Source organism: Sarcophilus harrisii, chromosome 6 (assembly GCF_902635505.1).
Source record: "Sarcophilus harrisii chromosome 6, mSarHar1.11, whole genome shotgun sequence".
NCBI lineage: Eukaryota > Metazoa > Chordata > Mammalia > Dasyuromorphia > Dasyuridae > Sarcophilus > Sarcophilus harrisii.
This window is the reverse complement of record NC_045431.1, coordinates 204031669-204055795: the sequence shown is the minus strand read 5'-3', so window position 1 is coordinate 204055795 and position 24127 is coordinate 204031669. Positions and strand designations below refer to the sequence as shown.

General features: G+C 41.8%; 1 protein-coding gene across 1 annotated transcript in view; it reads left to right on the top strand.

The window, feature by feature from the left end:
- Positions 1–1112: 1112 nt before the first annotated feature.
- Positions 1113–24127, top strand: part of GALNT18 (polypeptide N-acetylgalactosaminyltransferase 18) — a 430583-nt gene continuing 407568 nt past the window's right edge. The window contains exon 1 of the mRNA XM_003773612.2: positions 1113–1887. Within this exon, the coding sequence (XP_003773660.2) occupies positions 1653–1887 (235 nt within the window). The 5' untranslated portion in view covers positions 1113–1652. The remainder of the gene's footprint in view (positions 1888–24127) is intronic.

The window sequence follows — 24127 nt, the reverse complement described above, 5'->3', positions numbered from 1 at the left end:
GGTTGGCCTAGTTTTCCAGTGAGTGACAGATTGTCTGGCGACAGGCTTGGGCAAAGGGGGTGTCTTTGAAAGGAAACCTAACCCAAGCTTTCCTGGCGCTCTCCGTGTGCCGCCGAAAGCACGGGCCAGCCTGCCCGGACTTGGTTCTCTCTTCTGGGATGTGGGGTAATGGGGGGGGTGGTGATGAGGGGAGAAGGTAACAAATGGAAGTGATCGGTGGTAAAGGCAGCTTTGTGGTCCTTCAAGGCTGTTTTCTAGGGAAACTGACTGGAGGCGTGAGACGCCCACCTAGGTGCCAGCTTCTGAGGGCAGACCCTGGGGCTGGCTGCAGCAAATTGTAAGCTCTTTGAGGGCAGGGACTGTGCGCTCCCTCAGCCCTCTCGAACCCCGAATTTCTCTAGCGCCTAGCTCTGCGCAGTGCACGCTGCTGGCTCGCAATAAATGTTTCCTGACTGGAATGGAATGGCGGGTGCTGCAGAGCGGGGGGCCGAATGGGTCCAGGGGGGCTCCAGCCACAGAGGTTGCTCTGCAGCTAGCTGCCCAGGGGGACCAATTCGGGGGAAATCTCTGCTGGAGGAAGCTCGCCCAGATAGGTCCGGGCTGCGCTGGGGCGCTGGCCAGCAGCGGGGAATCCCAGAGGCCAGGCTGAATGGGAGGAATCCGAGAGAGCCCTGGGGTTGGAGCCAGAGATCTAGAGCCGGGGGAGACCCCAGCGGCGGGGGGGTGGAGTACAGAAGAGACCCCGGTGGATCTGCACCCCACCCCCACCTCCAGCCCCCAGCCCTCGGGGTTTCTCTGCCAGGGCTTGGGGGCGGGGAGGAAAGCCCTCTTATCCAGTGGCTACCGAGGCGCAGGCTGGCGTGAGGCCCGGCTGTGGGACCGCAGCCCGGGGCTCCGGGGCGGGAGAAGAAGGCTGCCCTCCTCTCCCGGGGCGCGGGCCAGAGGGGAGCTGGGCTGGGGGCTGGGGAACGGAGCGGAGCAGGTGGGGCGCTGGCCGGGACTCCGCCCCCTGCACGGTCCCCGTTGGTCCGCGGCTGCACTTCCCCAGCCCCTCTCCCGAGCCGGAGCGCGATTGGCGGCGGCGCTTGTCGCTCGGAGGGGGCCGGGCAGTCCTGCTCTCGGGCTCGGCCCGCTGCAGCCGCCGCCGCTGCCGCCGCCACCTCCTCCTCCTTCCTTCTCTTAGCGCGGGCTGGTCTGCTCCGAGAGCCGGCGCAGGGCGCTGGGGAGCGGCGTGGCCAGGCGCCCGGGCAGCTGCAAAGTTTGCCACACTTGCGCGCTGCGGTGCCCGGCTGCTGGGCGCCGCTGAGCGGCTGCTGGAGGGGCTTCGGCTTCGTTTCTCCCATTTGTGTGCCGGGCGGCTAGTGGATAGAGCGAGTCGCCCGGCCGGCGGCAGCCACGGGAGCCACAAACTTGGGGCTGTGCGGCGAAGATCCCGCGCGGGGGCTCCGGGGCCCTGAGCCAGCCGCCCGGGCTTTGCTTTCCGAAGCCACGGACCTCGGCGTCTGGCAGCCCAGCATCCAGCCATCCCGCCGCTTCCAGATCGCCGAGTCCTTTGGAGAGTTCGAGTGGGTGTGGGGACGGCGGAGATTGGGGGCAGTCCAGTGGCCCGGGGGAGCGCGGGGAGCTCCCCCTCTCTATGGAGGGAGCGCAGGATGGTGTGCACCAGGAAGACCAAAACTTTGGTGTCCACCTGCGTGATCCTGAGCGGTATGACCAACATCATCTGCCTGCTTTACGTGGGCTGGGTCACCAACTACATCGCCAGCGTCTATGTACGGGTGCAGGATCCGGTGCCCGACAAGAAGCTGGACGAGGACAAAGGGGACACGCTGAGGATCATCGAGCGTCTGGACCACCTGGAGAATGTCATCAAACAGCACATTCAAGGTACGCCGAGCCCTTTCGCCTCCGACGCGTTCTTGGGAAACTTTGCAGGACCGACCGGTTGGTGGTGATGGTGGGGTGTGTGTGAGTGTGTCTGTGTGTGGGGGTTAAACTGGGGTGGGGGGATGAGAGGTGAGGGGCGGGGAAAACCTTGTTTCTGTGTGGAGATCAATCTCGGGCCCCCGGAAAGTGTCACCATGTCGTGGGTGGGTGCGTGGGAGACTTTACCGGTCCAACCGGGCCCATTCCACCATCCATTTTTAAAAAAAACCAAAACCAAAAATCCCCAAAAAACCAAAAAAAAACCCTTTCCAGCGGCGACGCGCCGCAGCAGATCCTTTCCCAAAGACGCGATCGATCCCTTCCGTCGGTCAAAGCTCCGTTCAACCCCCCTTTCGGCAAAGGGGTTTCACCATCCAAAATGAAAACACCCTTTCCCCCCTGCCCCCCCCCCTCCCCCCCCCTTCTCTCTCTTTTTTTTTTTTCCCCCCTCTCTCCCCCCCTTCTTCTCTTTTAAAGGGTTTTCTTTGCTTTCCTTTCCTCTCCCTGTTTCTTGTCTGTTTCATTTCTTTCTCCCTCCCTTACCCCCTCTCTTTTCTTTTTCTTCTTCTTACTCTGTGGTGTGTGTTGTTTTTGTTGTCTCTTGTTCTTTTTCTTTCCCTTCCTCCCTCTCCCTCTCTTCCCCTACCCCCTCTCTCTGTGTCTCTCTGTCTGTCTCTCTCTGTGTCTCCATCTCTGTGTGTATCTGTCTCTGACTCTCTCTCTCTCTCTCTCTCACACACACACACACACACACGTGTCGTTCATTTCCTGCTGTTTGGGGTAGGGAAACAGGGGCTAGGCCCTGGCAGACCTTGGGGGAGCGCTGGAAAAAGGGGCGGTTGGGGGGACAGCATGCAGGAACCGGTTTGGGAAAGGAAGGAAGAAAGGAGGCGGTGCAGCTCTCCTTTCTGGGCTAGAAGCTGGACAGCTGGAAGGAGCGTGGAAGCCGGGAATCCCCCAGCCTGCGGGCCTGGAGGAGGGGCCTCGCGAACGCTGCTCGGAGGGGCTACCCGTCCCCTCCCCTCCTCTTACCCCTTCTTTGCCTCTCAACTCCCCAGACTGGTTCCCTGCTCTGCCACTTTTGCCTGCTGATCACCCAAGTTCCCCAGAGTGGGGCACAGATGATGGATCCCGGAGCCCCTTCGAGCGGGGCCCTGGGCACACTCCTGGGCAGGCAAGGTGGGCAGCCCCAGAGCTGGAGCTGGTGCTGAAGGGAACTGCGAGGTCGTTAGGCGCCGAGCTCGGAAGAGCTTGGGGAATCCTGGCCTGAGTTGTCGGGGAAGGGGATCCTGGCGACTTCGAGGCTCTTGGGGCTGCTTCCCTGCCCCTCTCTGCCCGAATGTGCCCGCCTGTGCCTGTGTCTGAGTCTGTGTATGTGTGCGTGCGTGCGCGCCGCTGCCTCTGTGTGCCTCCGTGTGTGGAGGGCAGGCTTAAAGCATCCCCTTTCCCCTAGCACTCCTGATGCGTGCCAGGAGGTCCTCTGCTCCTTCCCGGCTACCGGCGTGAAGGGAGGCGAGGGGAGGTGGGGGGGGGGGTCTTGTTTCTGGGCTTGTTTTTTTTTTGGCCAAGGGCTGGTTGGAAGCCGCCCAGGGCGGGGTGAGCTTTTGGAGCCCGCTGTCCCCCAAGCCCTTAGCGGAGGACCCGCCCCTACGTGGAGGTGGGAGAGTCCAGCCCCACCCCCCACCTCTCCGAGTCACCCTGGCGCCAGTTGTGCTTGAATTTTACACCCAGCCATCCACTCAGGGCTCACCTGACAGCCCCAACTCCCAGACCGAGTTAGGTCTGGCTTCTTCCTGGCGGCCCCTGCGGCTGGAAAGGCTTGGGGAGGGGGACCCGCCTTTCTCCCTTGGAGAGTCGTCCCCAGTGCAGACCTCGCCCCTGGCTGCTCCGGACTCACAGCGAGTGGAGCTCTCTTGCTGGACAGATCCGTTAGAAACAACAGCCCCACAGCACACCCGCCTTCTCTCCATCCCCCAGGCCGCGACAGAAGGAGCCTTTCTGCCTCTGTCAGGAGCCTGTTGCTGCTGAGTTGCACTTTATCATCAGGTACATCTGGTTTCCCAAAATTACTCAGCGGTAGAAATGGAATTGTTGCCTCAGGGGCATCAGGGCTTGGTGAAATGAGGCTCGCTGGTGGCCTGCCCCTAACATTTCCAATCGCCTAGAATCTGTGACTTTATTTATAGATGTCTTCAGGGGAAATAATAGGAGCATCAAACTGAGCTCGGACCTGGGGTGTAGGGCTAAGGTTCTGGATGGGAAAGCTCAGGGCAGTCGCAAAGACATTTTCTTTTCAAATTAAAATAGAGGAAGGAGGCACAAAGAAAGCCTAAGTGAACAGTCACTGCTCAGGTTCCACAAGATGATGATGATGATGATGGATGATGGGGAGACGGCAGAGGTGCTGAACTTTGTATTTTATTTTGTTTTTCCTTGTGAAGGAGAATTATCTTTGGACTAGAAAAGTTAGAACAAAACGGCAAATGAGGGATATATATATATATATATGTATATATATACATATGTACATATATATATATATACACACACTATTTGCCTCATTTGCCATTTTGAGGGGTATATAGTGTATATATATATATATATATATATATATATATATATATATTTACATTTTGCCTCATTTGCCATTTTATATACTATGATATATATTATATATATGCATATATATAGGAATATAATAAGATCACTTAACTACTTGCCTGTATGGGTTCACAGAAAAAGTGACTTTGCCACTTGTTACGTTCATGATCTTGGGCAAAGAAATCACTTAACTTGGATAGTGCAGTGGATAGAGCACAAATCCTGGAGTTAGGAGGACATGAATTCAAATCAGACTTCAGACACTAAACACTCACTAGCTGTGTGACTCTGAGCAAGTCACTCAACGTTAACCTCATTGCCTTGCCAAAAAATAAAATAAAAATAAAGAAAAAGAAATTACTTAACCTCTTTGGGGAATAGAAGAGGTTTGGCACAGGACCGGAGAAGGACAATAATTTCAATGTGTTTTTTATTAAAAATTTTAATTTTCCAAAGATAGGCATGGATAATTTTTCAACATTAACCCTTGCAAAACCTTATGTTTAATTTTCCCCTTTTCCCCCCACCCCCTCTCCTAGATGGCAAATAATCCAATATATGTTAAACATGGTAAGAATATGTGTTAAATCCAATATATGCACATATTTATACAATTCTCTTGCTGCACAAGAAAAATCAAATCAAAAAGGAAAAAATGAGAAAGAAAATAAAATGCAAGTAAACAACAACAAAAAGTGAGAATGCTATGTTGTGAACCACTCTCAATTCCCACAGTCCTCTCTCTGAGTGTAGATGGCTCTCTTCATCAGAAGATCATTGGAACTGGTCTGCATTTCAGTGTTTTAAAAGGGGAAGAAAATGGAGTTCAGGGGCTATAGACCTGTGAACTTGTCATAGACAGTTGGCAAAATTTGTTATTAAAATATTAAAAGGAAGTATTAATCACAGCAAACCATATGACCATCTCCAATATGATTCTCCTGGACAGGATGGAGAGATAATTCATTAGTTGAATTCAGAACTAATTAGATGGCCAGATCCAAAGAATAGTCATTTATGTTCTGGTACTCAGTCCAAAGAATGTCTTTTAGCTCCAGAGACTGCTGCTTTATCCTGTGCTATTCATTTCCCTTTCTTCAGTGAATGGGGCAGAGGGATAGGTAGCATGTTTATCAAGCTTCCAGTGACCCAAAGGTGAGAACTGTAGTTAATAGTATAGATAGTAAGTCTGAATCCCCAAATCTTGGCAGGCTTTGTATTGATGATGATAACTAGCATTTACATTGCATCTATGTGTCAGCACTTTACAAATATCATTTCAATTAATCTTACAACAACCCTAGAAGGTAGGAGATCTTATTGTCTCTCTTTTAAAAGTGAGAAAAAGAAGCAGAGGTCAAGTGACTTGTTTAAGATCACACAGCTAGTAAGTATCTGAGACTGGATTTGAATTCATGCTTTCCTGACTCTAGGCTTGGGGCTCTGTCCACTGTGATATCTAGCTACTAATATCAGGATCATTTCACTTTCTTGGAAATTGAAGACTTGATCTTTTAGACTTATTAGTCTTGATGTATCTAGGGATTAATTAATTACTTAATTATGTGAAAGAGAAATTGGACTTTTTCTGTTTGGCCTTGGATATCAAAATCAGGAGCAAAGGGATGGAGGAACATATTTTGGCTTGATGGAAGGGGAAGTTTCTCAAGAACTCAAGCCATAAAATAGATGGAATTTATTGATTTGGGATTGGATTGGAATTCTATACACTTTTTAAACCAAAAACTGCTTGGGCTTATTGTAGAAGGGATTCTTGGCTGGTATGAATTGGACTAGGTCTTGTCCAGCTCTGGGTTTGCCATTCTATGAGACTTTGATACTCCCATCCATTTCCCTTTGGTCAGAAAAAAGGCAGGCAGAACACATTGCAAAGATTCTTTTGTGAAAACCAGATGTGCAATTATTAGTTGTGAGCCATTAAATGAATGTGCTGTTAAAATAGAGTAGATATTGTGACTTTCTTCAAGAAGAACCCTGCAATTAGACATTGTTCATAACAGAAAACCTGGGGGAGCCAACAAAACAACAAAACTTTACCTTTTCAAAGATAGAGGTTTGAAAGGGCACACTACATCTCCCTGAGCAAGTTAGAGAATAAATGTCTTCAAGGACTTGAGGAAGCAAGCTTCAGGGATCAAGATTCTTCAGCTTAATTCATCAATCACTCAACAAGTATTTAAATGATTTGGTTTTGATTGGAGAAAGTCAATGGGTGGATCCTTGACCAAAATGACTGATCGAACTTGTTGGCAGTTCTGTTAGTTTATGTTACAGATTTAGGATTATCCATGGCTTGATTATAACATCCTTCAAATAATATTCCTGTAGCTCTAGAGCCTCAGCTCAGTTTCTGGAGGACCCACTCTGAACTAGGCATAGTGCTGGGTACTCTTTACACAAAAACAAAAACAGTGATTGCTTCTAAGGAGTTTACAATTCTAATGGGGAAGATTTATGTTCTAAGTAATTGCAGAGAGTGGAGTGCAGGAATCAGGAAAGACTTCTTGCAGAAGGTGGCACCTGAACTGTGCTTAATTAGAATTAGGTTTTCAGAGGCAAATGTAGGGAGGAAGAGCATTGATGGCATGGGGCACATGAAAGGAATGTTGTGACTTAATCAATTTGTTTGGAGCTAAATCTGTAAAAAAAAAAAAATGGAGTCAGATTGAGGAGTGCTTCAAAGGCCCAAGAAGGATTGGTATTTATACTAAAGGTAATAGTGATCCAATGGCTTTTGTTGAATGGAGGAATTGACATGATCACACCTATGCTTTAAGAATACCGATATGATGCCTGAGGAAAACAATTTGATCTCTATTCAAAGAAGCCACTTTGTAGGTTCTTGGCCAACATGACTGATTGAGCTTCTTGGCAGCTCTATTAGTTTATGCTACTGAGTCAGGATTATTTGTGGCTTATATTCACTCTCCAAATAATTTTTATGTAACCTCAGAGCCTAGTTCAGCCTCCATCTTTTCCACTGAAGGATAGCCAGATTGGAAGTTAAAAATCATAAAATAATAACAATGCCAAGTTAGAATAAGAAGTAATATTTTACTACATTTTACTAGTTTAAGAAACTGAGATCCAAAGATGTTAAAAAGAAAATAAGTTTCAACAACATGTGAGCTTCAGGTTTGCAAAAGATTTTCTGTTCATTATCTCCATTTAAAGGAGATGTAAAGTTTAAATTCACAAAACCTCTGTGAAATATATTTTACAGGTATTTTCATCTCCATTTTTTCAGATAAGAAAACTGTAGCTCCAAGGTTAAAGGGTAGCTAAGCAGTACAGTGGTAAGAGAATTGGGCTTGGAGTTGAGGAGACAAAATAAAAATCTAGCTTTAGCTGTGTAGCTGTGTGACCCTGAGCAAGTCACTTAACCTGTTTACCTCAGTTTCTTCTTCTGTATAATGGGGATGAGAATAATAGCAATTACTTTTTAGTCTTGTGGTGTTATAAAGTGCTTAGAATGATGACTGGCAAATGGTAATCACTATATAAATGTTAGAAGTGATAATAATAATAAAGACATTTCTTATCCATGATCATAAAGATGGGAGATTTCAGAGGAGGGATTGGAACCTCGGATACACTTATGTTACACAGCTTCTCTTGAGGAGCAAAGTAGGAATTTTAAACCAAGATTCTTTGATTCCAGAGCAGACTGGGCTGCTTCTCTGAAATGTCGCCAAGCATCCTAACGAATGTGGATGGATCGGCTTTACAGTCAGAAGCAGCGTTGGAGTCTTGCTCACCCCAAAGTCTTTATTCAGTCAAAGCTGAAAAGTATATTTCCCTCATGGGGGTTACCCTAATATTTCATTGTAATTTGTTTTCTGCTTGAATGATTTAATTAGATGGTGGTGAATCTCTAGGGAATTTAAATTGCAGATCTTAAACTTTTTTAATGAAATGGATTGGAAATGAGGGTCTAACTTTAAAAAAAGTGTGTTTGGTCATCTATGAATAGAAAATAAGGGTGAATAAAACACTGATATGTGGAGAAGAGAAGTGCAGCCTTTTAAACAAGGCATTCTGATGTGTTCAGAGGGATGCCAAAGATGAGTTTGCATTTTGGAATGGCGAATGAGAAGTTGTAGAGTGCAATTGTGTATCTGATTAGGCAAGCATCTATTACATCTGTATGCTCTGTACCATGTTAGGTGCTGGGGACAAAAATATAAAAGTCAAAGACCCTGCCCTTGGGGAGGCTACATACTCCTGAGATAGTTTTGAGAAATCCAAGAGTTATTTTTTATTTGGGTATTTTAAATGAGTATCTTTTAATGAATATAACAATCAACTTTTATTAACAAGCATCTTAGGGGAATAAGCAAGATCACACTTTTCTTTTAAGGGGAGAGAATGGGAGACTTTGAAAAACAAGAAATTAAACATGTGCAAAAGGAATTGAATTACTAGATGGGTTATTTTCAAGCACTCACATTTCTTTGAATATTGTAATTAATAGTGTGTTAAAGTATTTGATTGATTTTAAAATCCATTATCCTCCCTCACTGAATCTAGTTCAATTCAACAATAGGAAGAATGTATTTTTAACAATTTTCATTTCATGAAAGTACCTTAGACACATTATATGCACATTAATGTACATCTGATCAGTAATATCAAGTTGCTCACCAAGATAACAGACTAGTGTAAAAATTAGTCCCTTAAAATATTTTAAAAACAGTCATGTATTATGTTTGAATCCTACTTTCAGAGCTGGAAAGGGCCATCTAATCTTCTCTCTTTATGTTTTCTGTTGAGGCTAAGGTGGGTGAAGGGAATTATCTCAGGCTTCCTAGGTAGGAATTGGCCAAATAGTTGATGTAAGTCCACAATTCAGTAGATTACGTTTTTCTTTACTTGGTTAATCTCAGTGACCATGTGGTTGCCACTTAAAAGTGACCTTTTCCCAAGACAATCTCCAAGATAAATTAGAAGGCTTAACTTCTATTTTTAGCAAGGGGATCTTGAAGATAACGTATATGATTTTTGCTAAGTGCTTTGAGTTTATCGGAGGTGAAGATGTAACATAAAGTGAGTTGTTGTTATTCCTGTGAATGAACAGCAATTGCAGATAAAATTGCATTAGTACCAATGGAATTGATACTTGGAGACAGCTCCGTAATAGAATTTAAGGTTGGATTGAGAAATTTATTAATAGACCAGGGCCATGTCTTGATGGAGCAGGGGAGGGGAAAAGCCTGCAAGAAAAGGCAATCCAAGGATTTAAAAAGGAGAAAACCTCGAGAAATATCTGCATTAAAAAAATGAATTCAACATTATTTTCTACTCACTTGACACAAATTGTTACTTGCTCTTGATACGTAGGTTGGGTGTAGATTCTCCAGGAGAATTGGAAACAGAATATTAAAAAAAACTCCCAATTCTAACATTCCTGCTTGAATCATAATAATAGCAGGTACTTATTTTGGTTCCTTAAAGTTTGCCAAGTGTTTCACATATCTGTGTGAGCCTCAAGAGCTTATGAGGTAGGTGTTAGAAATATCCTTATCCCCACTTCATAGATAGATAACTGAAGTTTTACCCATGGGCCACAACTAATAATTGTCATAACCTTTATACGAACAACATTCTTCTTGACTTCAGGTCCAGTACTCAGTCCACTAAATAATATATTGATTACTTGAGTAGAATCTATGCTTATTTTCATGAATTTACTTCCCCTCACTATCCAATCAGGTACCTTGAGATCAATTGTATTTCCCAGTCCATCTACTATTTTGCCCAAATGGAAAATTTCCAAATTTTCCTAGAATGCAGCCCCAGAGGTTTTACTTCAGGAACTTTCCTGAAAAAAGAACTATCTGGTAATCACTGGGGTACTGTCAGTTATAGATTCAGGGCTGTAGAGTTGGATGTATAGGGCTTTAGAATAATGATCTTTGTTCAGGGGAGGTCTGTGAAGGCAGCATGGTATGATGGAACGGGAGCTGGATTTGGATCCAATGGCAGCTCCTCTACTTACTGGCTCTGTTATGTTGGGCTAATCATTTAACTTTCTCAGGGTCTCTCTTTCTTCAATTGTAAAATGATGTCAAATTGAATATAAACTCCTTGAGGGAAAAGTCTTGTCTTACTTTTGTTTATTTTTGGGGTTTAGCACAATGTAGGAATCTAATAAATCCTTGATTAATTAATTAATTAATTGAGAGGGTTTTTCTTTTTTCCTCTAAATCTGTGATCCTTTGAAACATTGTGCATGAAAACCAAGGCAACTTTTGATCACTTCCTGGATGCCATGTCCTTAGTCAAAAAGCATATATAAAGGCCGAGGATATACCAGGTATATCTGTTTTGCTGCTTTTTGTGCTTCATTTTTTATCTAATTTCAGAGTTTAGAAGGGAGATTTCAGTCATTTACATTTATATCTCTTTACTTGCCATCTAGGGGATGGGACAAAAGGAAGGGGCGGAAAATTGGAGCACAAGGTTTTGCAAGGGTCAATGGTGAAAAATTATCCTTGCATATATTTTTAAAATAGAAAGCTTCAATTCAAAAGAATTAATATCCTTCCTCATTTGTAACATCATAGAGTTAGAGGTGGAGGGGTCCTCAGGAACCATAGAGTCTGATCCCATTCATTTTACAGGCTAAGAAACTAAGGCTCAGGATTTGTTTTATTTTAGGGTTGGTTTTTTTTTTTTTGACTTTTCCAAGATCATAAAGGTAGTAATTGTTGGAGGTGGAATTTGAAACTTGGCCCTCTGACTTTTCATTGCCTCCTTTCTTCTTCTTCTGCCCTCTCCTTTCCCTTTTTTTAACCATTTATTCAGGGCCAGTGTACATATGGGCACTCAGGCTTTTTTCCTCCCTCTCTCAGAGCCTCTTAGGGTTTGGAGAGAGAGAAAGTACAGTTGTAGAGAAAAGCTTTAATAGACTGGTTTTGGTCACAAAACATCAGCGCTGTTTATTTGTTTAAAACAGTAGGAGTCCATATTAATAATCATGTGACTTATGTGTGGGGAAGTGAGAAGTAAGCAAAAATCTTACCCTGGCACCATAAATGGGGCTTTCTTCTTTTATTGAACTAATCTCTCTTCTGGTAGACGCTGGTGACATTTCCTATTATCCATGCAGAAGATCTGCCTTGATCTCCTACGCTACAAAAATTGCTTTGCTTTGCCTAGAACACAGCTCCCAAATGAAGGGTTTTGAGGTTTCTTTTTATTGCAGTAATAAGGTTTTGAATCTGTGTGCTTCCTGTCTCAAAGAAACTCAGTAGGTGATGTGAACTCTCTCTAGTTTATCTCTCCTGTCCTCATGATGGAAGGAGGACATTTTGGAGGAATTCCCAGAGCATCTGCTGAAGGCAACTGAAGAGTAGAGAGACTGAACTGGGCTGGAGGAAGGGGAGAACAAAACGTAACCAAGATTCCCAGCACTGGGAGCTATCCACAAGGGGAGGAAGGGGAAGCACCTTTTCTACTGAGATTTTTGTCTTTATTTTTCTTCTGAGATTTCTGAATAGAGCCTTCATGGTCCCTTGTTGCCACAATTATAGCAGGAATTCTTGGCCATAGTTTCTGAATTTTATTTCAGTTTGTAATATCTGTGATTGTCTATCTCAGCCTTGATATCAGAATGATCACTCTATATTAGTGTGTTTGTGTGTGTGTGTGTGTGTGTGTGTGTGAGAGAGAGAGAGAGAGAGAGAGAGAGAGAGAGAGAGAGAGAGAGACAGAGAGAGAGATAGACAGAGAGAGAGAAACAGACACAGAGAGACAGAGACAGAAGAAGAGAGAGAGAGAAAGAGTGGGGGGGGGAGGGAAGGAGGAGGAGAGACAGAGAAAAAGAGAGAGAGAGAGAAAGAGAGAGGGAAAAGAGAAGAAAGAGAGGGAGGAAGGAAGAAGAGAAGGAAGGGAGGGAGGGAGGGAAGGAGGGAGAGAGAGAAAATAGGCTCAAACTGGAGAAATTTGAAATTTTCTACCTTCTTTTTTTGGATAGCTCTAGTTGTTGGGAAGTTTTCTTTGAGCCTGAATTTGGCCCTTTTCCACTTTTACCCATGGTTCCTGGTTCTGCCTTTTGGGGCCAAATGGGACAACCCAAATCCTTCTTCCTCCAGATGCCACTTCAAACACTTGAATACAGAATAAGTTCTGTAGGGATCCAGGAAAAGTATGGGACATAAGTCCGCACATCAATTTAGCTAAGATGCTAGACCATAGATTTAATGGTAGACATTGTGATAAATGGAATTCTATACAACAATTACTGGGCTCTTTGACATCCACCTTCCCTATTTATATTGACTCCAGTTAAGAAAAGAAATTATTGTTTCTTTTAAAGAATCCTTATAGATTTCTACAGTGAATGGGGAGGGAATTGGAGGAACCACAGAAATTATTGAATTGTATAATCTGGAGACATAACTGAGGCTGGATTTGAGTATAGTGTAGAGATAAGGAAAAGGATTGGAATTACAATTTTTTTTTATTGGTAAAGAAAACTTCATGGATCCTGGTTAGGAGGAGGAAACTTTCTCTATCAAGACAGGCAGTAAGCACTATGGTAAGCACTGGATTTACAAAAAAAAATTAAAACAACCCCCCAAAACAAAAACAAGACAAAAGCATCCCTGCTCAAAAGGCATTCACAATTTAATAAGAGTGATAACATGCAAACAAATATTACAAATAAGCTATCTAGAGGCTAAATTGAAAATAATCAATGCAGAGAAGGGGATAGCATGAAGGGGAATTGAGAAAAGGTTCTTCTAGAAGAGGGGCTTTAGCTGAGACTTGAAGGAATTCTGGGAATAGAGGAAGGAGAGAATTCCAGGCATGGGGGACAATTAGTGAAAAAGAAGAGTGGGATGATGGAGTTATAAGGGACTTACTAAGTGCCAAATACTTTGCAGAATAGTGGGGATTCATATAGAAAAGTAAGACTATCCCTGCTCCCAAAAGCTGTGGCAGGCAATACTTGTTGGAGGGTGTAGCAGCAGGGCCAATGGAAAGGCCTTTTGGTCCTTAGGATGTACTTTTGGGAAGGGAGAGGGAGATCCTGACAGGATCTAGTTCAATACAGATGGATATGTGTGTCAGAAACCAAATCCAACCTGTGCTGATTATAAATGAAATTATAAAGAGGGCCAAATTAATGGAAATTTGTCAAATCCAATCACCAGTGTCTAGATTAGAGGCTCTGTCTGCTTTGTAAAGTCCCCTCCTTACTTCCTGCTCTCACGAGGCACCAAAATGCCTGTCTGCTAGCCTTCCCTTTTGTCCTAAAAATATTTACCTTTTCAAACCCACTTAATGCAGTTGCTGAAGCACCGGACAATTCCAAGAATGTGCCTTTGTTTGGAGGAGACAGCACTATGGGCGCTACTTTGAAGGCACCTCATTATGCTCTCTGAAGGCCGCAATGAGTAAAACTGCTTTTTCCAGATGACTCTCTAAAGGCCCTTCAAGGTTTCCCCCAGTTTTTAGCCGACAGTGTGGAAGAACAGAGCTACACATTTCTTCCCACTTGACTTTGGCTTATCTTCCTTCTAGGGTGAATTTGATTTAAATCAAATTGATTTAAGTCATAATTTCAATCACAGCCAGGAAGATGTGATTTAAATCACTTGTCAGGAAGACTCAGTTTAATCTTTTTTTTTTCCTTCCCCCTACAAAAAGTGCCTTCTTGCTATTCAATATAACCTTAACAGCACATATTCTTCAAAACTCATAGATAGAGATAGTTTCATTTTTAGAAAATGCATACTATATACATTTTAAAGCAGTGACTTATTTTGATTTTTTTCCACATGAAAAAATTTGAAGCTATATTCAGAAACTGAATGATGATTGAGACAGTCTAAAAATCCTCTCAATTTTGTGGGACTTAACCTCTATTGCAGTTGATTGCCTGTGTTCCAGACCTGCACCTTCTTCTTGCTTTGTTCTGCAAACTTCCATGACCCAAGTTAATATAGCTGTGGCTTGAGTCAGTTAGTCCCTCTCATATCCCTTTTTTGGAAAACCAATTTGGATGTGTCCAGATGAGCACCATTTCCTATTAGTATCACTCAGCAAATATTTATTAAGTACCTACTATGTGCCCCAGTTATTAAGACCTACTGTGCTAAAATCCAATATCACTGAGCTATCATGATGGAAATATGATGAAGGATGCTAGCCTCTTACCCTTTGACTAGAGGAGTGACATTTATATGGGACTTGGGGGTTTGTAGCGGTATTCAGATGAATGACTGCTTTCTTGCAGCACAGGGAATGTTTTGTTTTTATACTTGTGTCTCCAGTGTCCAACAATAACTTGGAGCATAGTAGGCATTTAATAGATGCTTTTTGATTGATTGATTGACAGGCCATACATACCCTTCTTCTTCATATGATCAGAAATGGTTTTAATTTTTTCATTTCAAAATTGTCAGTTCATATCATTTGACCTTTTATTAATTAGAGAATGGTGTGTATTCTTATAAATTTGAGTCAATTTTTTATATATTTTAGAAATGAGGCCTTTATGAAAACTCTTGGATGTAAAATTTTCCCCCAGTTTTCTGCTTCCTTTGTAATTTTGGCTGCATTCGTTTTGTTTGTACAAACCTTTTTTAACTTAATATCATAAATTATCCATTATTATGCCCCTCTTTTTGCTGTGGAATGAAGACAATGGTATCTGTTACAAACTTATCCCATCTCTGGCAAATTGTCCTTTGTCCTGAATCCTTCGCTTCTAGGTATCTCATAATAGGCCCTAAAGTTTTTCTTATAATAAAAGACTATTGCTTTAATCATGTCTAACTTGTCTTACTATGTAAAAAGCATCCTAAATCCCCAGCCTGGAATAATAGATGCTGGTAGAACTTGGTACAAGGTACAAGGCAATATTCTTGTTACTTTAATACTTAAGAAAATTGGAACATGTAAAAGGCTATGAGAGATGAAATATATATATATATATATATATATATATATATATATATATATTCCATTCTATAGTTCTATAGGGTCAGTCAGAAATATATACAGGTTAATTTGACAACCTGTATCAAAAATATAGATATATAGAGAATGGATGGGATATGCTAGGGTGGTCATACTCTGTGAAATAAGCTTATATATTTAGAATATTTTTCTTCAGTAAGAAATTATTATTATTGCTTTGTGGTCATTCATTCATATCTGACTCTTCATGATCCTATTTGGGATTTTCTGGGCAGAGATACTGTTTTGCCATTTCCATCTCCATCCAGCTCATAAGGCAAATGGGGTTAAATGACTTGTCCAGACTCAGAGCTAGTAAATGTTTGAGGACAGATTTGAACTCAGGAACTTGAGGCTTCCTGATTCCAGATCCAGAAATCTATGCACTATGAGGTCACTAATTTGCCCAAGCCTCTATATATACAAGTTTACAAAAATTATTGTTTTTATTCTAGACAACATAAACAACTAAATATATAGTTTAACTCAATTTTTGCTTCTCTTTTTGTTTACTTCTGAGAAAAAGATGAGTTTTCTTCATTTTAAAATTCTTAAAAGAGATCTCAATATGAAAGGAATGACCCAAAAACTTTTTTTTGGCTATTTTGCCATCATCAGATGCTTAAGTAATGACCACTTGTTTACAATTGTGACTTTGAAACCTCATCAGGGAAAATATATATTGGGAACAGATTATCCTTAGCACTGAAATTTATTAAAATTGTCATTATAGAAGAGATGTTGTGGGATCTAATTGACTCCAGTATACAGGATTGAGAATACTGACAAAAATTAGCCAGAGATAGCAAGATGAGCATATTGTCTCAAATATATACATATTTAATTAAAACTTGTATTCTTCTAGGGTAATATTTTTAAGCTTTAAACATTTTAACTAAAATGATCTCCATTTAGGTTTTATTTTGTAAAGCAGCTTTTAAAGACTTAAATTCTATTTGAATTTTAAATTTCACATTTTAAAAAATTAAGCTTATCTTGTTTTATTCAAAAGGATGAGTTGCTCAGAAAATTAATTGTTGCCTGTTAATACTGGAGAGATCACCTTGAACTGTTCTCTCATTTTACAGAGAGTAAACCAAGCCTTAGAAATGAGATAAGAAACAATTGGTCACTAGCATAGCAGCATCTAGAAGCTTGGTCTTCTGGGTAGTCGAGTTTCTACACTGCCTTTCAGTTATATCTTAAAAGTTATGTCATAATTATAGAGTGTCCCAGAAGGTGCTATAGTTGGAAAAAGAGCTTATAAAACCTACTTGCAGCAGCCTGGCAGAGAATTTAAGAAGTCTTTATGCAGACACTAAATTTTTATTGGTTTATAACATTTACATAGGACTTTCTTATGTCTCTGATACCACCAGAGTCAGATGCAAGCATAGTCACTCCCCACAAACTCAGGGATGCTCCCTCACCCATTGCCAACCTTATCAATATGAAATCATTCACCCATGCACTCAGGTATCCAGCCCCTCCAGTTCTATCATCATTGGAGGCAGGTGTATGATCACCCACCCATCCACACTGTGTCTTAGGTTATCACTCACCACTCCCCACCTCATCCTGCCCTCTCATCACAGCCATACTTTCCCTCTGCAGGATCCACTTTTTTGTTCCACTTTTTGGACAGGGAGACTTGGCTTGAAGACTACCGCATCAGCCTGGATCCTTAGGTTTGGGAGAGATGATACTGGCCTTTCAAGCAGAAGTGACCCAAGCCTGATACCTGGGGGTCAGTCAGCTGCTGCTCTGATTGTCACTAGCTCACCTGTTTTTCTTTGTCCTTAAGAAACTAAAAGGCACAAGAAAGATACTCTGTGGGATCTTAGGAGAACTTGGGGTGATTAAGGGATTAATATTAACTTTATCTAGTTGAGGAATAACCTAAAACTTTTCCTTTGTGAAGGAAGATATTAAATCAAGAATCTCAATTTAAGTTTTCTCTGAGATGTAAATGAATCTTCCTTAAAAGAAGTCTTTGTTGGGGTGGTTGGTTCAAGAATAAGTGTTTGTCTCTGGCTGGGGTCTATTGTGAGAGAGAAGGGACTGTGAAAATTGGGACTCTCCTGACTGAAGGGATGGATAAATCAGGAGTACCAGCCCTATGAATAAAAAGAAAGGGGAACTGGGAGAGGTCAGTCAGAAAAAGGGGTTAAGAGCAATTTTCTCCATTTACTCTGTGGTAAAAGTCAGGGATGCTCTTATTTGGCTTTTATGACTTCTCAAACTCTCAACCCTGCCTGCATCAGGTTTGACCTCTGTCTACTTCTATACTGCTACTAGTAGTAAAAACTTTTAAAAAGCATGTTTTTTAAGGTTTATTTGGCACAAGATGAAGGCAGGGAGAAATCAGTAAATAAATGGTGGGTCTACACAGGGCACCTGGGAGGATAGGAACCCAGGTGGGAGAATGTATGGTGGTGAGGAATGGATAGTCATAGAGAGAATATGGCAATGAATGAATGATTATAGAGTATGAATAGTGATGGAGAATGGATGGTGATGGAAAATGCAGGGTGATGGAGAATAGATGGTGATGGAGAATGGATAGATGGTGATGGAGAATGGAGGGTGGCAACAAAATAGAGAAACAAATGGGCCAAACACTGGAAGTGATAGAACACTCAATCAGTCAATCAACAATCATTTGTTAATGGCCCACTAAACTAGGCACTGGGTATATAAAGACAAAAAAAAAAAAAAAAAAAACAAAGAAAAATCCCTGCTCTTAGGTATATTCAATCAGGAGAGATATCGTTCACAAAAATAAATGTATACAAAATAAAGACAAATTTCTGATCATTTGTCTTAGGTCTGTGTTTATTGTAGCCTTTAAGAATGAGAGTTGGCTTCCATGATAATCTGGATTTCTTTCCTTAACATTTTGAGACCCATGTTGACTTTTTGGAAGCCAATGTATGAGCTTGTGGGGTGGAATACAGGGATTTACTTGGAAGGAATCATTAACTGTTTGGAGAAGAAAAAAATTTTGTAATTATCTAGTCCCCCCTTACTTTTATTTTAAAGGGAAGAAAAAACTGGGCCTCACATAGGTGAAACTATCTGCCAGGAGTTATACCATTAGAAAATAGCTAAAACAAGATTTAACTTAGTCCTCTGACCCCAAATCTGACACCCCCATTACCTCTTCCCATAGCATGCTGCTGCTCCAGTAGCTTTGGCAAGGCACCCTGGGTTCAGATCACACTTAGGCTTGGTTTTCAGAGTCTGTTGGCCCCTGCAGCAATCCTTTCTGGTTTCATAGCCTTTGCCATTTTCAGTTTTGTAGCCAAATAAACATATATTCCAAGAATCTGAATGTTTTCCCTCTGCAGTAGCCTGATGTTTTGACTTCTGGTACCTCACAGTTTATGTTGCTCTTTTAAGTCTTAGCAAAGAAAAACAAATGCTAAAACCCTTTGGGGAGGGGGGTGGTTAAAACGTGGCCTTTGCTACACTTGTACTGCCCCCTCCCTTTCCTTTTAAATTGCTGTGTTACAGCTGGATGGGAAAAGTCTGGAGCTCTAAAGGGCTGTGGGGAGGATAGCAATGGTTTCATCTTAATAAACCTGTCGCTTGTGGTAACTCTCAAACCAAAGCAATTTTATATGTACAGAAGGGGAAAAAAAGAGGCAGGGAAAGAATGAAATTAGAAGGCACCCAGCTCACCATAGAGCTTCTCTTTCTTGAAGGAAGAAAGAGTTGGGCCCATCTCTGATTTAGGCCTGGAGCACAAAAGGAAGAGAGGAAACAGAATTTATTTTCCAAAAGGAGATAAGAAATTTCCATTCGTACCTGAGATCCTTATTGAGTGTCCCTTTGGCTAAAATGGCAGAGGACTCAGGTCTTTGTTTGGGGATGGCAAAATAGAGTCCTTGTTCTTTTTAGAAGTTCTCATTGCTGTCTCCCGCCCCACTTTGCCCCATCAGACTCGAGAGGACAGTGATGGGGGAATTTGCAGGAAGTCATTTTCTCAGTGGGGAAATAGCCCTGGATGAGTTATATATCCAGAAAGCCTTTTTTCTTCTAAAAGCCTTAATCTAAATTCCTTCCCAGTAGTAGACATGAGAGGCAGAGTGATGGAATGGACAGAGACCTGGAAGACTCGGGTTCAAGTCTCACCCATGACATATTTTAGGTAAGTTACTTAAACCTCTCAGTGGTCCAGACAGTACAATAAGACCTTAAGTTATAGAATAATTTCTTGTCTGCAGGGATAGAGAGTTCCTTGCCCTGATATAATCATAGGTCTGGTGAAGTGGAGAGATGGAAGACAGACACATAGAGAGAGATAAAGAGAAAAAGAGACAGAGATATAGAAGGACATAGAGGTACATATTGGGAGAGAGAGAAAGAGAAAGAGAGAGAGAGAGAGAGAGAGAGAGAGAGAGAGAGAGAGAGAGAGAGAGAGAAAGGAGAAGGGGAAAGAGGGAAAAAAGGAGAAAAGAAAGAAGAGAAGGAGAAAGGGGGGAAGGAAGGAGGAAAGAAAGAAGAGAGGGAAGAAAGAAGGGAAGAAGAGAAGAAGAAGAGGAAAGGAGGAAGAAGAGGAAGAAGAAGAAGAAGAGGAAGAAGGAGGAGAGGAAAAACCTTCCAACTAGGATAGCCAGCTACATCATCTTCTGCAGCATCTCTGACAAGTGGTCCTCTAGACTTGACAAAGAAAAAGGGAAGATAGAAAAGCAAAAAGAACTGAAGACAAGATGAACATTTCATATTAACGTGGCTGTCTCATTCTCTTTCATCACAACAAGCAGATGGCCACTTCACCTTTTGCCTGAAGCCTGGAGTGATATCTGATAGATTTTATTTTTCTTCTCATTTCAAGCAGGATGTGTAGCCCAGGGGTGGGCAGGCTGGTGTGAAGGAGCGACAGACTGAGAAAAGTATTGTGGGTGTCAGCAGGGCTGGGGGGTTCAATTCCCTGAGCCCCTAGGAGAATGGGGAAATGACCCTGTCCTTCTGGTTTTCTTAATAAGTAAGTTCTATTAGATCCACCTAATTTGTACAAAAGCACCTACTGTATTTTTTAGTCTTGTATTAGATACTGGGGGAGATCCATCCCCATTACCCACATATTCCAGTGTATGTATGATGTCCTCAGTTTGGGAATTCCCTTTTACACAGCCAACTGTTTATTATTGCAACAATAACGAACATTTATACCCATCCTCGGCTGCCTTTCCAGTGCCACACTTAACTATTTCTTCCATCAGTTCACCAGAAAGGGTCCACCTAGAATATTAGAGACCTTCTTTCCTTTCTCCTGATATTAGGACGATCCTAGCAGAGCAGTGGCTTCCTACCTGCCTTCCCTTAACCTCACTACCTGACTTGCTCACTTTCTCTTTCCATCATGCATTTCCTGGATGATATTCTTTATGTCTTTTCATCTATGAAGTTCCTCATTGATTATAGCTTATAGCCTATTCCTATCCTCTCTATACTTCTCTACAGCTCTCCGTGTGATAATTCAGTTCCATTTCCTTAGATATACCTTGTTTCTCTGGTGAACAGTGACACTACTGGTAATAAATTGGTATTAATAATAATTAATAATAATAATACTAAATAAATTAGTAATAAAAAAGTTTTCTGGGGGAAGTGTATGGTCATTATAGGAGATATGGCCTTGATCTCATGAGGCTTTACGGGATGATAAGGTACAAACAAAATTGTATATTATAGTTAAATGCATTAGAAAGGTACAACCTTAAGTGTTGGAGACAGTCTGAGGAAGGGAAGGCTTCACAAAGGATATGACTTTTCACCTCGACTTTTAAAAGATAGGTGAATTTTTGATAAATAAAAAAATGGGGAGAAAGACATTCAAGGAAGAGGACATGGTTTGAGCCAAAGTACAAAGACTGAATAATTCAGGGAGTTTTTGAGAATCAGCAAGAGCTAAATTCTCATTAGCATTAATTTATTAATTGATCTTTGGAGGAGTCTTGCATTCAGGTTGCATTGAAGGTTAGAATGTAGGTAGCTCAGGATACCCCCCTTTCACCAAAGTCCTTTTTTCACTTTTTTGGAAGGCTCAAACAAAAGCCAATCCCTGTAAAAAAAAAATTATTGGGAGTCTTACAGCTAGCAGACCACAAAAGATCTTGAATGTCAGGCTAGGGAGTTTGGATTGAATTCATCCAGCAGTCAGGAGCCATCAAAGGTTTTTGAGTAGGGGAGTGATGTGATTGAAGGGGTCCTTTTAGGAAGATTAATCGGGTACCTGTGAAGGCTGAGTGGAAGGCAGAGACTAGAAGTAGGTGGAACACCAATAAGAAAATTCAAAATCTCTTCCATACAAATGATTTAAGTAACGAGGAAGAATAACAATTAGTGGACATCAGAAATAGCCTCGTGTAGGGGATGGTAGGAATCTGACAGAGATGAATCTTTGAGCCATATTTTCCGACTCCTAGCTTAGGGTTCTTTTAGCACCAGGCTTGTAACCCAGCATCCCGATAGCCCTGGATCTGTTATAATCTGTGGGTCTTTTCAATGAGAGAGAATGTGTTAAGTACTGGATGGAATTACTTAAAAATACACTCTTTGTTAGGTCATGAATATTCAATTTGTACACAGTTCCATGCAATTAGACAGATGCATATTTACAGTGGACATTTGTGTTATGGTCCATGGACCCGCTTACTTTGAGTGATGAGAGGCTGACAGGTCTATCACTATACAGCCAGTGCCCCAGAGATGGCTTTGAAGGGAACCATGGAATTGTCAGGGCATGGAAGATTTTGATGTTGCCTCCCAGAAAATGCTGTTGCCTTCATTTCCAAAGCTTTGACAATCCACACCCACCTGGGAAGCTTTTCATGGACCTACTTCTAGGGAATACTGATTTTCCAACAAAGAAATTCCATTCTCTTTGGGAGAAGAGATCTGCTTTTTTTTTTGGTTTTTAAACCCATAGATGGGAGCTTATTTTATATAATCAAGTTCAAAGCCTGACCAACCATTTTTCTTTTCCAGCAGGAATGCTGATAGGACACATGGGTATGGTTGTTGGCTTTTTGTGCTGATGCTAAATTCTCATTAGCACTAATTTATTAATTGATCTTTGGAGGAGTCCTACATTCAGATTGCATTGGAGGATGGATGTGGATAGCTCAGAGTAGAACCCTTTCACAAGAGACTTTTGAATCAAAGAAATAATTCCCTTTTTCACTTTTTTAAAAGGCTTAAACAAACCAATCCCTGTTAAAAAAAAAGTCTTTCTAAAAGTCTTGAAACATTAAAATGAAAATCTTAGGAAATGATTAATATAAGAAAATAATTTGGGTATTTGAAAGTGCTGGGTTCTGTGTTCTTCAACCCCTCTATTTTAGTCATTTAGTCAATTAAATGTGAGGGTTGAAGATAAAGGAGTGAGTAGATGGATTAGTGACATCATAAGTGCTTTCAGAACCTCCTTAGATCATGGATCTGTACCTGGAAGGAAGCTCAGAGTTCTTGCTTCCACAGATAAGAAAAGTAAGACTCAGGAAAGATGTGTATTACCCATAGTCATACAGGTAGCAATTATCAGAGGTGGAATGTATTGGAAGTTATATATCTCTGGAGGAATTGTTCTGGTCACTATACTAACTGTCTTCCCTAAGCGATGTCTTAAGCATTCCTGGGGCTTGTGGAGCAATTTGGAAATCTCTCTTTCTTAGGGTTTAAAAACCAGATTTTATTTGAAGTAAACAAATGCTTTCCAATATTCCATGTTGTCATGGGACCCAACAGGAGCCTTGTTCATGACAGCACTCCTCTCCTTCAGCTCTTGTATGTAGAAGAGAGAAAGAGGCTCCCACAGGGATCCACAAATGACTCAGGAAACCCAGCTAAGAGAATCTCTAAGGCTCTTTCCAGTTCTAATATTTTAAGGCTCTATGAATCTACAATTCCTCAATACATAGAATAATTTAATATTATAAATTCATAAAGTGCATCTGGAAGGGATGTTAGGAATCAGCTGATCTCAAAGCCAGGAAGGCCTGTGTTTAAATACCTCCTCTGACATATGTTGGCTGCTTAATCCTAGGCTGACCACTGCGATGTCCAGTGTTCTAGACCTTCTTAGGGCTTCTTAAACTGTTTACCTGTGACCCCTTTTTGTCTGAGAAATTTTTGTGGTACCCTGGGTTTATGGGGATACAAAATAGTATACAAATCAAACATTTACTGATAATAAATCATAATGTCATGACCCCCACATTCAGTTATGAGACCCTATATGGGGTTGCAACTCACAGTTTAAGAAACTGGATTCTAGGCAATAATTTGAAAACAGAACAACTGTTGAGCTGTATTGGTCAAGAGAGCGTCATTATTGGGAGCTTCTTATATCAGTTAAATCACAAATCTTGCCTCCTTGTGTTTTGCTGAGGGAAGAATAGAGTATATAGTCTTAGACCTGTCAGCCTCTCATCACTCAATGTAAGCAGGGCCATGGACCATAACACAAATGTCTATTATAAATATGCAATGGGATTTTTCAGTTGGTCTCTACATTTAAAAAGTCCATATTCATCGGTCATTCTTCACTCTCTTAGACTTTTTGATACTAAGACAAACTTAAAGTTTGAAAATACTTTGT